Below are 14,185 nucleotides of genomic sequence, written 5' to 3' on the forward strand. Positions count from 1 at the left end.
GACACCGACTTGCCAAGCATTTCCACGATCTTTGCTATAATGGCATTTGCAAAACAATCCTGACAAACCAATACACGGGAAATAACCTGACACACACAGCCAGAGCAGCAGCGGGAGAACACACACAAGCACATATGCCTAACTCAGACATGCACCCCCCAGATGGATTCACTTTGCCTTCGGATTAGGGTTAGGTTCCACAGACCTGTCTGTATCTCCGCTCTGAGCACACCTTGCAGAGTCCATTGAAGCGATTCATGATTGCAGGCTCTAAACTTGCCGCTAGCCCATGGAAATTAAATCCCTCAAAGGAGCAGGAATCCTGGTCTCCTTGTATCACAACAGCATGGAACAAGCCACAGTGAAACTGGCATGACCGCCCATGGGAACCCAGCGCTAGAGAAGAATGGCAGGAAGCCACCTTTCACCTCCCAAGCCCCTGTCTGTGCTGTTTGCCGCTTTCCGATAAGACAGAGGGCTTCCTGAAAACTCCAAGTGACAAGGAAGAGAGAGAGTTTTATATTAAAATTCCTGTCAACTATTCAGTATTCCCTAGTCCCTTCTCTGTTGATGTGGCTTTTGTTCCTGCTGCATTCTTCAGCGGCACAGAGCACTTTGTTATTGCAAGGTTCTCACAAACACTTTGAGGATGTGTAAGCAGCATTTCACAGGCCTCGGCTGCACAAGCTTCACTTCAGTAAAAAGATTTCGTACGCTAGTTTAAAGATACGGGAGGAAAAGTGATTCTGCTTTAGGAAAGCAAGGAAGAATTTGTTTTCACAGAACACACACGCACAATACTGCTTTGTGTTTACAGGGGGCGGGGGAGAAGTACGACCCAAAGCTTGGAGGTCAGTGGCACCCATGGTTTAATTTCAGAATTAAAGGCACAGCAAAACTCTGACTCAAGTCAGACGTAGAGTGCAAAGCTGGATTGTGTGACATGGCCTCTTTGCACACTGCAGCAGCAGCTCCCAAGGAACCCCTGTAGAATGCAAGAAGAAAGCTCCTTTCAGCTTCCTCCACGGGGCAGAAGTGAGGCAAGGCTTCAAACCCCAACCAAACCGAGGCCCCGGAGTCACTGTCAGTGCAGCGTGGCCTAGTGGCTGCCACAGAAATCCAAACACAAGTGGGTGAGAGGGATTTTAACTAGCAGAGGACAGCTCTGCACAAACACAAAGGGCTTGCTTTGAAGTCACTAACCAAACTGGCTTGGCAGTGTCTAGCCCTGCCAGCCTGGGGCCACGCTGACTGACAAGCCGCCATTCCGCCTCCCCCAGTTTGCCATCTTTCAGGTCAGTGGTGACTGTGACAGTGTTCATTCTTACAGGGCATTTCCCGGAGCCACCCATCCCCCCTCCATGCTAGAAAAACTCCAGGGGGGTTGAAAATATTTACTGGAGGGAGCTCCACTCCGGCCAGCGCCGGCTGAATTTAAACCCTGCCTATGTGAGAGGAAGGGAGGGAGAAAGGGCACTGGGTTGGTTTGTCTAGCTCAACCTACGGTTTAAAACAAATAACTGAGAATGCAGCTGAGGGAAGCAGCGAGGCGAATTTGGCACAGATCAATCACAGGGCCGGTTGGGCCCAGTTTCCGACGTGGGCCCTGTGTTTGTGTTGCTGTTTCCCATCCTTGCCTCTCCTATAAATCAAGAGGCCTCGGTCTCAAGCGCCCCGTTCAGATGGCAAAGGATTTAATGTAACATCCACTGGAAGACGTAGGGTGAAAACGCAGCATATTCAGACAAATCAGCAGGTGTCCGCAGGAAGGGCCCTCTCAGTGCAGCGTAGCACGGACTAGTCCAGGGCTGGCAAACTACGGCCCGGGGTCCACATCCGGCCCTTCAGACATTTTAATCCGGCCCTCGAGCTCCTGCTAGGGAGTGGAGTCGGGGGCTTGCTCTGCGCAGCTCCCGGAGGAAGCGGCACGTCCCCCCTCCGGCTCCTACATGTAGGGGCAGCCAAGGGGCTCCACACGCTGTCCCCGCCCGAAGCGCCGTCCCCGCAGCTCCCATTGGCCGGGAACCACAGCCAATGGGAGCTGCAGGGGTGGCACCTGTAGACGGGCCAGTATGCAGAGCTGCCTGGCCATGCCTCCACGTAGGAGCCTTAGGGGGGACATGCTGCTGCTTGAGGTAAGCGCCGCCTGGAGCCTGCATCCCTGACCCCTTCCCACGCCCCAATCCCCTCCCACGCCCCAGCCCCCTGCCCCAGCCCTGACCCCCATGCTGCCCCTTGGTCCCAGCCCGGAGCACCCTCCTGCACCCCAAACCTCATCCCCAGCCCCTCCCCAAGAGCCCACACCTCCAGTCAGAGCCCTCACCCACCCAGCCCGCACCCCAACCCCCTGCCCCAGCCCAGAGCCCTCTCCCACACACTGAACTTCTCATTTCTGGACCCACCACAGAGCCCACACCCCCAGCCAGAGCCCTCACCCCCTCCCACACCCCAAGCCCCAATTCCGTGAGCATTCATGGCCCGCTGTACAATTTCCATACCCAGATGTGGCCCTCAGGCCAAAAAGTTTGCCCACCCCGGGTCTAGTCACACAGCTCTGGCTCCTTTGAAAGTCTTTGGAATGAATCACTCCTCTCCCCGAGCTAGAGCAAAGCCTCTCCATGGCCTCCGGGCTCTCCAGCACCACCCCATAGCATGCGTGCAGGGAAGCACAGGCACATCCCCACATTGTCAGGTAGCTTCCCCATGGAGCGCACGTCGCTCATGGCCTGTTTCCCACAGATCTCACCTTCATGGCCCAATCCACACTGCAGCTCCAGCCACTCTAACCAGCTGCAATTCTCCCATCTGACCTGGTCACAAGGGGTGGGGCGCTGAGTCCACGCTGGAGTCTTTCTGCCTTGCACCTACACCTGCCACGCCACCCAGCTAGGTACATACCAGTGCATCCTGGGAAATTTGGACCCCTATCCCATAAGACCCCAGCAGGGGACAGAGTGCCCAGGAGACACACATACCGCAGCAGTAACAGTGCACCCTGGGACGTCCTACTACATAGAGAATGGAGGGAGGGGGGCCAACCAGCCTGGTTACATGGCCAGGGGTCCAGTTCACACAGCAACAAAACAGAGTGCTGACCCTAGGCCTGCAGCTGCCATGAGTCCTGGCTACTGACCATGCTGCATGAAGACACCAATTGCGTTTAGAGTCACTAACTGCTTACAAAATCAGCCTATATGCTGGAGTGTGGACAGAGCCTAAACGGAGAGGAGATCCCCTTCCTGGCTGCAAAAGGAGCCACCATGCTGTGTTCAGACACAACCTGCCACAGAGGAGCCACACACACTGCGCTCTCTCTCATGAAGACTTGCCCATTGTGCTTTGTTGTATACAGCAAATGTAATTCTGGCTCGTCTCTGCGTGTGAGAAACCATCACAGGCCCACTCATTTCACGATCCCATTATGAATCCCCTGCTCAGCAACGCCAGACTTTCCTCTCCTCCCTGCTGGTCTCTGCCCTTTCACTCAGCCCTGCTACTGTGCAGATGAGCATCTTCTCCTGCCCCGATCCTGACCTGGGAACAGCCTCTCCCGCCCCTGCTCCCTGGGTCACTAGTGCTGTGCTGCAGCCATTGGGCTCAGCTTGTCAGGGCAGCGCTGGCCCTGGCACACCTACCTTGAGCTGCTCCATGTTCTCAGCCTCCTGGTTTCCCAGTTCAGCCCGCTGGCTCGCCAGTGGTGGCTCTAGAAGGCAACAGAAAGAGCATGTCACATAGGCTGCTCTTAGGCACCACGCAGACGCTTCTGCCTTTAACAGCGTCTTCTCCCTCTGCACAAAGGCCAAGCACCATGAATTCTATGGGGGCACCAGCTCCAGACTGGAACATGGTGGCATTTCCTGTGGTTATTCGAAGACCCAGAAATTCCCTGTTGATCCACTGAGGGTGACATGATGGGCAGCTGCCACGTGCCCTTCACACACATTGCCCTGCGACGGTGTCCCAGCCCAGACCCCTCTCTGTGCACACCCCCCCGCAGCACATCTCCCGTCCCAGGCCTGCTCCACTCCTGCAGACACCGGGCAGCCCCACAGGTTAGAGCCAGGCAGGATGGAGAACTCAGCAAGGGCCTGATCCAAAGCTCACTGGAGCAACAGGAGGGAACCCATTGATTTCAGTGGTCCCAAGGCTGGCGGCTGCTGGCCCAAAGCTGGAGAGCACGTGAGATGCAGCAGCAGCAGCAGCAGCAGCGTGTGGTGACAGGCACAGCGAGTGGGAGAGACAGGGAGGAAAGACGGGCTTGTGTCCCCAAGGAGGGGGGTGGATGCCCCCTCTCTATGGGTCACCCAGGATCTCTCCTGTGTACGTGCGAACATGGCCCCATTACCACAATGTCTGAGTGTCCCTGGGTCGGGAAATCCAGGCTGTGTAAAGTCAATATGGCTGCCAGGCCAGGCCCCTCCTCCTCCCATGAAGTGGCCCTGGGCTGGAGGGCTGGACTTTCCACAGGAGAGCTGGGAGCAATCGAGGTGTGGACAGCTCCTCTGCCTTCCCCCCAGTAGGGGAGGAGGAGCTGGCGGGGGTGGGGTTGTCCCAGATGGAGAGGAGGAAGAGGAGCTGGATTCTCCCCTGGCTTAGCCCCTGAAAAGTGTGCAGGAGAGGAACTCCCCTCCTGCATGCTCCCTGGGCCCAGCCGAGGAGAGACGGTGCTCCCCAGTACCCGCTGAACCACCCCAGCACCTAGTGACATGCACCGGGCACCGGCCACCCTTGGTAGGAAGGGAAGCAGCTAGGAGGAGCCATGCCAAACAGCCCCCGCACACCCCCAGCCTGCTCCTCAGATTGCGCAGAGCTCCTGCAGGCTTGCTGGCTCACCGACAGGCCACCTGTGTCTCCAGGGCTCCTCAGGGGACAGCACAAAGGAGGGCGACTCCCTCTCCTAAACAGATTTACCTGGGACTTTCCAGAATATCCCAATCTGCCCCTCAGAGCAAGTGCAGCGAGATGCAGCCTGCAGGGCCGTAGCAACAAAGAACGTGGCCCCCTCCGAATGGTGGCCCCCTCCGAACATATGTCCGGGCAGGGCCCCTTACAATGCAGAAACTGGAATGCGGTATTTATTTTGCCACTTTTAGGGGCCCCCTTCCTTGCGGGGCCCCCTCCGGTCGGAGGGTACGGAGGGCGCTCGCTACGCCTCTGGCAGCCTGTCACACTCCCTATGGATGTAGTCCCTGCTGTGACTGCAACCGTAGCGCTGTCCTTAGCTACAGCAAGCCGGGCGCTGCCTTCCTCGGGCGTTCTTCTGCCTCCGCAACAGCCCAGCATTGCTACGGGAGCCAGGCGGCCGGGGGAACTCAGGAGTGTGATGCTGGCAGAGCAGGTGCCAGCTCATGTCATGGTCCCCATGGCTCAACCGAACACTGACAAACACCTAGCTGGAATCAGTGTTAGGACTGTTAAAACCGGTATTAGGATTATACGAATGTGCTCAGTGTTTAGACTTTACTGAATGCTTGTGAGCTGATGCCGGCATTAATCTCACTTATAGCTTCTGTATTTCCCAGTGTAAGATAATATGTGAGCATTTGTATTGTGAGCCTGTGACTGTGTAAATCACCGGATGGGGAGAGACATTAACTAGTGTGAAGGGCCCATCTCCAGCAGAAGGGCTTACGTCCTGCCCAACCGCGCGGGGGGGGGGGGGGGGGGAGGGCAAGGTCCATTAACCCCAGACAGACTATTGCAGGGACATTAAAGAGGACAAAAGACTCTTTAGTTGTCCTGCTCTGCCCCCCCCCCCCGAAGATGAGTCATGCAAGTGAGTTCCTCCCATCAGCTGCGTCTGCCGCTCAGAGCACATGGGAGGAGGGGGATAAACAGAAGGAACTGATTATCTCTGTGCTGCTTGGACTCTGCTTAGCCTGGGCTAGCCCTAAAGGTCATCTACAGCTTGTTCATTATAGAAACTTCCATTACCTTTTGAAACTGCAGATGGTAACTCATTTGTACATGTACATTTACTTGCTTTAACCTCATAAATAGCTCTCTTCTTTCCTTTTCCTAGTCATAAATCTGTATGTAGTTTATTGCAGGATTGGCTACAAGCCTTGTCTTTGGTGTGAGATCTAAGGTGCAATTGACCTGGGGTAAGTGACTGGTCCTTTGGGTCTGGGAGTAACCTGAATATTGCTGTGATTGGTGGGGTAAGGGACCATCCATCACAAAGGCAGGCTCCCCTGGCTGGTGCGACAGATCAGGGTACCCAAGGGGACTGTCTGTGACCCTACATTTAGGCTGAGGAGATTACACATGATAATTGGTTGGAACTCACAGCCAGGGTGGGGTTTGTGGCTTGATTCCTACCAGTCTGCTCTGAGGTTGGTGCTCACACTCTGTCCCTGCAGGCAGCCTAGCAGGGAGGTTCAGAAGGAGCTGGGCTCAGAGCCTAATGCAGTACGGGGGCTGTGAGGTTATTGTGCAGTGAGGAGAGCCTGGGCTGTCCCAGGCGCCCCATTAAGCACACACTCAGGGCAGGTAGCCTGTCCCACTTCTCACACACTAGCTCAGTGAGAGCTACTGTGTGTCTGTCTCCTCCAGCAGGAGGAGTGTAGCTGCACCCTGCGTGGCCTTCGGAGGGGCAGAAGTTTCCCTTTTACCCCTTCCTGGAGAAGGCCAATGCTGGATTTTGGGCCAGCAAAGCTCACACACTGGGCTGGCTCCAAGGCAGTTTGGGGTCCGAGTCTCCAACATCCAGTGATATGTCATCTACTAGGGAGCGGGAAACCCATCCCAGCAGTGAGCGGCCTAAGGGACCGGGCGATGGAGCTGCATGAAGCCCTGCAGGATGGCCTGGGGGATGTGATGGCTCCGCTGTCCATCCATCCTGTGTTTACAGTCCCAGTTTCTCACATGATGCCCTAACACCCAGAGCCCTTTCAGAGCACCTGAAATGTCCCAGTGTTTCATGTCCTCCATCCGCGCCTTGGCTCCAGACGTCCTGCCATGCCACGCAGGATTCCTGCCCTCTGCCAGGGCCCCCGCGGGGGGTGTTAGGGGAGTGGCAGAGCGAGCACAGACACTCCCAGAGTGAACGCTAACAACTCTCCTTCAGCTACCAGAGAAGGCCCTGCCCGAGTGACACGCCCAGCAGCTGCCAAGGCCGAGGCTGACAGGGCGAGCCCAGTGCACGGTGGAGTATTCTGCACCCCTACAAAGTGGCCTGAGTGTTGATGACAGAGTCGCCTCAGAGCCAGGGGTCTGGCCTGCTGTGGGCTCGCAGCCCCGGGCGTCACTGGAGCCTCAGGAGCACAGCTCACAGGACGACAGCTGGGAACGGTTCCCTTTCTGCCACACGAGGGAGAGCCAGTGGGGCAGCAGGTGCAAGAGGAAAAGGCTGCGGCCCTGGGGCTGCCGTAGGCTAAGCTGGGGAGAGGAGCAGGCACCTGGGGTGAGGGAGCGGTTTACTGCTGCAAGCCAGGATGTCTGGGAGCCACTGGGCATTGGGCTGAGTCACACTGAACTGGCAGTACTGCCTGGAGCGCGGCAAATGGAGGCTTCCAGCCAGGCCCAGCTCCATGCAGCACAGGCAGGGAGTCTCCCCTGAAGGCCCGCACAGGATACCTGGAGGCCAGCTATAGGATGGGGGCCTCTGCTAATCTGCTCTCCACTGAGCCTGGCTCCACACACTGCCGGGGGGGAGGAGGCAGGGCATGAGAACCCAAGCCGCTCCCATGCTCTGCTAGCTCTTGGGACGTACCACTCCCCAGAGCATGCTGCTGAGGGGGACCCACCTCTGCTCTGCTTCAGACGCCGCGTGGCCACCTTCAGGTGCTTGGTCCTGCCCAGGTCCTCACCAAGGAGATAGTACCAGCCGCTGACCTCCTAGGGCAGAGAGAGGCAGTGAAAGCCGCAGAGCTCATGCTCAGCAGGAGAGAGTGTCTGTGCAAGGGCTGTGAGTGCAGGGCGCTGGCTGAGCAGTGCCTGCCCGGGGAGAACACAGAGCAGGTATGAAAGGCACCCTCTGCACCCAGCACGCCCCAGCCCAGTGTCAGCAATTTAAGTTGGTGGCCCTGGGCCCTGCGTCCACAGGGCTGCCAGAGGGGCCACCAGCAGCACCATTGATTCCCGAGGCTGAGCCAGCCCGCGCACAGGGGCGTGTCCTAGAGCAGACAGGGCCCAGGTGCCCTGTGTCTGCACTGGCTGAGCTCAGGGGCTGACATGTGAGCCGGGCACTGCAGCAGAAGGGAGGGCGCCTGCCTGGCTCACTGGCGCAGGGAGTGCCAGGCAGCGGGAGCACTGTGGAAGGAGAGCGTGTGAGACGGGAGGAGGGATTCCTTAGAGCGAAGGAGGAGCAGGATGCAGCAGGTGCAGGGCAGGACAAGAGACTGGGAGCTGAGGGTACAGGGGGCAGCTGTGGTGGGGGTGTCAGGGCTCCACATCCCTTGCTCAGATCCCTCTCTTCACTGGGGCTATTTCCCGCTCTGTTCCTCCCCGGCCTGCCGGTTGCTGGACCCAGGTGCAGTTTGGTGACAGGAAGAGCAGATTTTCCACCTGCTCTGACTCGGGAACAGAAGCAATGCTTGTGCTCAGCCCTTCGCGGGGCTCCAGCCATTAGCATGGAAAGGCCTCAGCTCCAGCACACACTGGCACTCTCACAGCAAGCCCGAGATACGGTCTCACTTGCTGGCCTCCCTCCCGGGGGCAGGGCTCCCCCACTGCCCATAGCCCCAAAGGGCCATTCCAGCAGCTGGCCACACCCCCCATCCCCTAGCTACGCTGCCAGCACCAGGGGCTGCTATGGGGGTAGGGCCTGGAGCCACTGTATTTTGCCACTTCACTGTCATCCAGGGAGTCTGGTAAGAAAGTGGTATTCCCAGGTGGTTTCTAGCCTCATTATGCAAAAGGACCATATCAGAATGAGGAGCAGGCCTAGGTCACCAGGAAGTGCTGACCGAACGTGCTGCGGCGTGGCCTATGTGAAATTAACCAGTTGTTCCGGCCCAGTCCCTCGCTGAAATGTGTCTACATTGCGTGTGCCCCATGCTGGCAGTCTCGGCAGGTGGCCAGTATTCTAGCCCTACCACTAGAGGGGTCGTCTGCAATCCACACTGAGTGCCTTCAGCAGTGCAGGGCGGGCAACGCCAGGGCTCTTTCACCACGTCCCACGCATGCTGCGGGCCAGGCTGGGCAGGGCATTCCCTACACCAGGGACAAAGGGTTTGGTTAAAGAAGAGTCTCAAATCAGTGGGCAGGAAACTATCACTGAGAGTTTCCTGAATTACCATGCAGAACCCTGAAGACAGCTCATGCCAGCCACATGAGGGACAGCTGTGTGTTCACAGCATCAGCCTCCAGATCCTGCCTCTGTGACTCCAGGATGTGTGTGTGTTTGTGTGTGCACACCTGCCTCTACCCATACAGTCTGGAAGTCACAATTAGCCTGTGGAACTCACTGCCACAGCTTAGCAAGATTCAAAAAAAGATTGGACATTGATATGGATCAAAGTACCAGAGTCACAATAGTCACTATTAAAGACTAAAACACAAGTTTGAGCGGGGACATGAGCCCCCTGTTTCAAGGCATGAGCAAGCAGATGAATAGATTCGCAGATGTTAAGACCAGACATGATCATCCAGTCTGATCTCTTGCATAGCACAGGCCAGAGAATCTCGCCCAGGGATTCCTGCATCAAACTCATCCCTTCCAGTTGAGCTAGAGCACACAGACATGCCCAGTCTTAGTTTAAAGATGTCAAGAGACAGACAATCCATCACATCCCTTGGCAAGGTTTTTCCAGTGATGAATTACGCTCTGTGTTCAAAATGTACACCTCACTTCTAGTGTGAATTCGTCTGGCTTCAGCTTCCAGCCACTGGATCTTGTTCTGCCTTTGTCTGCTTCATTAGATCTAGATTAAATCTGCTCTCAAATCTTCTCCCTGTACAGGGACTTAAAGACTATGATCAAGTCACCTCTGAACCTTCTCTTAATAGACTGAGCTTGTTTGGTCTCTTGCTACAATGCAGGTTTCCAGACCTTCAGACCTTCTTGTAGATCTTTTCTGAACCCTTTGGATTTCTCAATGCCCTGTCTGAAGTTTGAACCCCAGCCCTGGACACCGACACCAGGAATCAATCTCTAACTGAGGGGGTTCAGATGACGTTTCCTTGTGGAGTAGGGTTACCAGATAGCAACTGTGAAAAAACGGGACAGGGGGTGGGGGGTAATAGGTGCCTACATAAGAAAAAGTCCCAAAAAACAGGACTGTCCCTTTAAAAATGGAACATCTGGTCACCCTATTGTGGGCAGGTTATTCCAGAGCCACCTGTTGCAGGATTCTTGCACCTTGCTGGTGCTGGCCACTGTCAGTGACAGGACATTGGGCTGGATGGATCTCAGCCTGATCCGGTCTGGCAGCTGTTGGGTTGCCTGTGTTTCTCAGGACCCAGAAGTGGGGATCTGTGGAAGCCATTTACTTTAGCAGAATTGCTGGTTTATTTGAGGGAGAAAAACCCAGTAGATTTTAAAGCTGTATTACCATGAAAGTGCCAACAGGTGGCAGCACTGGCTTGACAGAATCCCCCTGCCCTCCAGGCGTGGATGGAGTGGGCAATGATGGGAAAGGCAGGCAATGGCCCAGCCATTCATGTATTTTCTCCAAGACACTGAATGACAAACTGCAGCAGCTGAGAGAGGGGCAGCAGGCGCCTCCCCCACCCTTCCCCGTCTGGTAACAGGATTAGTGTGAGTGCATTTCCACCAGCAAGGGCCAGAGCCAACATGGGCATCACTGGCTGGGAAGGGTGGTTTAGTGCCACAGTAACTCTGCAGTACCACGCCCTGATGCTGCCATGCTGGCCGTGAGTTAGCCCGAGGGATACGGAGCAGCTAACAGCAAGGACAGCCAGGGGCGGGGAGCCGAAGGGGACAAGATGGGGGTTCGAACACAGAATGGCTCAGATCCGAGGCCAGTCTAGCCCAGTGTCCTGTCCCACAGCAGCAGATGGGAGATAAACTACCCCCAGGAAGGTGGCAGCCTGGTCTCCAGTTAGGGATTGGGTTAAACACGGAAACAGGAGGGTTTATCCCCCTTGTTCCAATACTCTTCTTTTCACATTAACTGTTAGCTAGAGACGGGGCTCTCCCAGCCCGGGATACCAGCTCCCTCTCCTCCCCAGCCTGCACAATGCTGCACCCTCAGCTGGGGCTCGGACGGCTCCCCCCATCTGCCATGCCCTGCTGTAAGCACCTCACTGGAGCCAGCGCACTCACACACCTGATGCCCACCTGCCCCCCTCTGACTAGCCACGGTGCCCCATTCACTCTGCCCCTCGCCTTGCCTGCTCCCCACAGCTGGGCACCCCAAACCGGTGCCACTCCTGGAAATAGAATTCTCACCTGCACTTTCCTCACCTATAAAATGGGGCTCCATGGGTGGTGAGTTCAACACCCTGACCTCTGCAGAGCCCTTGGGGACCGAGGGGCGGAACGGACCGTGGAAGTGTTATTGTGTTGGGCTTCAGAGGGTTAAATCAGTGCCTCGACTGGCCACCTGGCCTCAGACAGGGCTACAGAGCAGGGGCAGTGTGCTCTGGAATGGCTATGGCACTGAGCAAACAGGCTGCCACAGTTAGCACCCAGCACCTCTCGCCCCACACCTGCCTGGGCCAGCCCCAGCAGAGCAGTGTTCTCTGCATGCTGATGGCACAGCAGCCTGGAGGGCAGCAGGAGGGCACCCGCTGGGCCCGGCATGAGGGGGCTGGGAGCCACTGAAATACAGCTCCCCCCATCCGCTCCCCCGGCCGGTCGACAGCTCCACACAGTCCGCAGGGCCCCAGGCTGGTGACATGTCGGGAACGACCAGCCTTGGCCACTGAGCTGTGTCCATTGCCCAGAACCGGTGGTCAACCGCCAAGGCCAGCACCATCTCTGGGCTACCCCCTGGGCTGAATCATGCTTGGGTGTGGGCAGAAGGGTCAGGGGACTGCAGGTCCCGTGAGACGGGCTGGCCCTTCCCACGTGCCTGGGACAAGGCTCAAAGACGGTAGTCTCAGCAAAGGGCTGGGAAGGAGCTTTTGCCAGCTGGGAGAGGGAAGGGCCCATCCCCCTGGGGGCAGGTCATAGCGTTCCCGGGGCCTCCAGGAGGTGGGGAGACAGGCATTGCTCTCCCCACCATCACCAGTGCTGGGGCAGCTCTGGCCAGGGTGAACACAGTCACTGATCTGCAGATCAGATGGGAAATTTGGCCCCCAGGAAGCACAAAGGCAGCAGGATGCCCCAGGCCGGCCCCAGCAGGGTTTGGGGTGCTGCAGGAAGGGAAAGCAGAGCGCCTCTTCTCCCTGGGTGCTGCACACAGCCCCATTCTGGGCAGGATGGGCAGCACTTGCATTCACCAGCCACAGGCCAGAGCGCAGCCTGGCCCTCCACCCCGGGGCTGCTGGGCCACCCAGATGGGCCTCACACAAACAAGACCGGGCGGCCTTGTGCAGCCTTGAACCTGGACTGGTGTTTGGCCAGAGCAGCCTGTCCTCAGTGCCAGCAAGCAGCAGATGGGGTCCCTGTCAGCCTGTGCCTCCAAGGTGAGCAGGTGCCACTGGCCGAGAGAGTCACCACGACTCCTTCACTCCCCTGGCCCTCCGGCTCCCCACCTCAGCAGCCTCACTGCGCTCTCCTCGGTCGAGAGGGCAAGGAGGCGCCTACAGGGCAGGGAGGCCGTTGTCAGACCAAAGAGAGCAGCTTCCTCCGCCCACCGCAGAGCTGGGTACGTGCTCATCACACTGTCGGAAATGCTCTCTCCACTGGAAAACAACCCCCAGCTGTCACTTCCAATCCGCTCTCCTGCCAGCCTCCCGCAGAGGCCCTGGCGCCCTCACTCCCAGTCGCAGGGCGCTTCACCCAGGAGGCTCTGCCAAGGGCACTGTGCCTCGGACGGGAGGACATCGCCTCCTCCCACATGGCGCATAGGAAGGGCCCGGACTCAGTGTGCGCCCACAAGGGACTGTACCTTGTCTGGGGTCAGGAGCGACTTCACGCCAAAGCTCATACAGCCGATTAGCTGGCTCTGTCTGGAGAAGGAATCAGAGAGCAGGGTTAGCGTCTCCCCTTAAACCCTCCTTACCCCAGAGACCCGGGGCAGCTTCCCCACCAGCACGGCTCCCGCCTCTTCCTTCCGCCAGGAGGGCCTGGCTCCTGCAGGAGTGATGTTAGCACAGGGCTAAGGAGACACAGAGCTACACACCTCCTCTCCCCCACACATGCACCTTTGGGCTTTCTGTCCTCTCCCTGAGGGCAGGGCTTTGCAGGCAGCAGGAGCCCCCACTGCGCTGATCTCGCCAAGTCACCCTGCACTTCGGTCCAGCCCCTCCTGTGTTTGCTCCAGTCCGCTCGCGGTGTCACTCCAAGGATGGTCGTGACTGGATTCCCACCCCAGACACCCATGTCTCTGCCATGAGACTGGCACAGAGGGGCAGGGGCTTGGAGGGTAGTTAAAAAAGCTAATGATCCTCTGGAGCCAGGCTGCACCGGCATGCCAGTGTTGCTGCTTGACACCTGCTGGACATTTGCTGTTGAGACGGAGGCGGCTCTGCATGCCTGGGTATCTGTCCCTGCCTGGAGAGCCCGCCTGGCATACTGGCTTGGGCACTACATGGATTTGCTCGGAGACCAAAGCTCTCCCAGCCCTTTACAACACTGGCATTTGCTGACAGCTGCCATGCAGGGACCTGAGACGGAGCGTAAATGATCCACCAGGACTTTTCCTTCTTTAGTTTCTCGGATACTTGGAGGGCTGCACCATGTTTGCATCTGGGCAGAATGTGCATGCACCTAAGTCAGCATGGCATTAGCGTGGGCTCCAGCATTGGCTGCCCCCAATGTGATGTCTGATCCTGCCCTTTGTGCCAACATCACCCAACATGACTCTGGTGGGGGAAGCTACTCAGTGGCCTCGGAGCTGGATGTAGCATGCTGAACATCTGGACTGGTCGCACCCATGGCCAGCACAACTCAAAACAGGCTGCCCATGTGCCATGCATGTGAAGCTGCACGCAGCATCCAGGGTGGGCACCGAGCCATTCCTGGGCTACCACCAGGCATCGGTGTGAGCAGACACTGTGCACGCTTCCCCTGGGCTAACTGACCTCTCAGCAACATTACCTACAAGCCTGTGCAAAATGCTGCCCCGGCCCCAGCAGCGTCTGCTCTTGGAACTGCAGTTTGCTTCAATGT

At 57.5% G+C, this 14,185-nt stretch overlaps 1 protein-coding gene across 2 annotated transcripts in view; it reads right to left on the reverse strand.

The window, feature by feature from the left end:
* Window positions 1-14,185, reverse strand: part of RGS3 (regulator of G protein signaling 3) — a 191,985-nt gene that overhangs the window by 145,484 nt on the left and 32,316 nt on the right. Inside the window, exons 7-9 of one of the 2 annotated variants that reach the window (XM_065418588.1) lie at window positions 12,963-13,023; window positions 7,749-7,839; window positions 3,636-3,703 (exon numbers count right to left, since the gene is read on the reverse strand). In XM_065418588.1, the coding sequence (XP_065274660.1) occupies window positions 3,636-3,703; window positions 7,749-7,839; window positions 12,963-13,023 (220 nt within the window). Of the gene's footprint in view, window positions 1-205; window positions 260-3,635; window positions 3,704-7,748; window positions 7,840-12,962; window positions 13,024-14,185 lie in introns of those variants that run through there. The other variant, XM_065418589.1, reaches the window with a different exon arrangement.

This window comes from Emys orbicularis, chromosome 18, assembly GCF_028017835.1.
Source record: "Emys orbicularis isolate rEmyOrb1 chromosome 18, rEmyOrb1.hap1, whole genome shotgun sequence".
In the NCBI taxonomy this organism is placed as follows: domain Eukaryota; kingdom Metazoa; phylum Chordata; order Testudines; family Emydidae; genus Emys; species Emys orbicularis.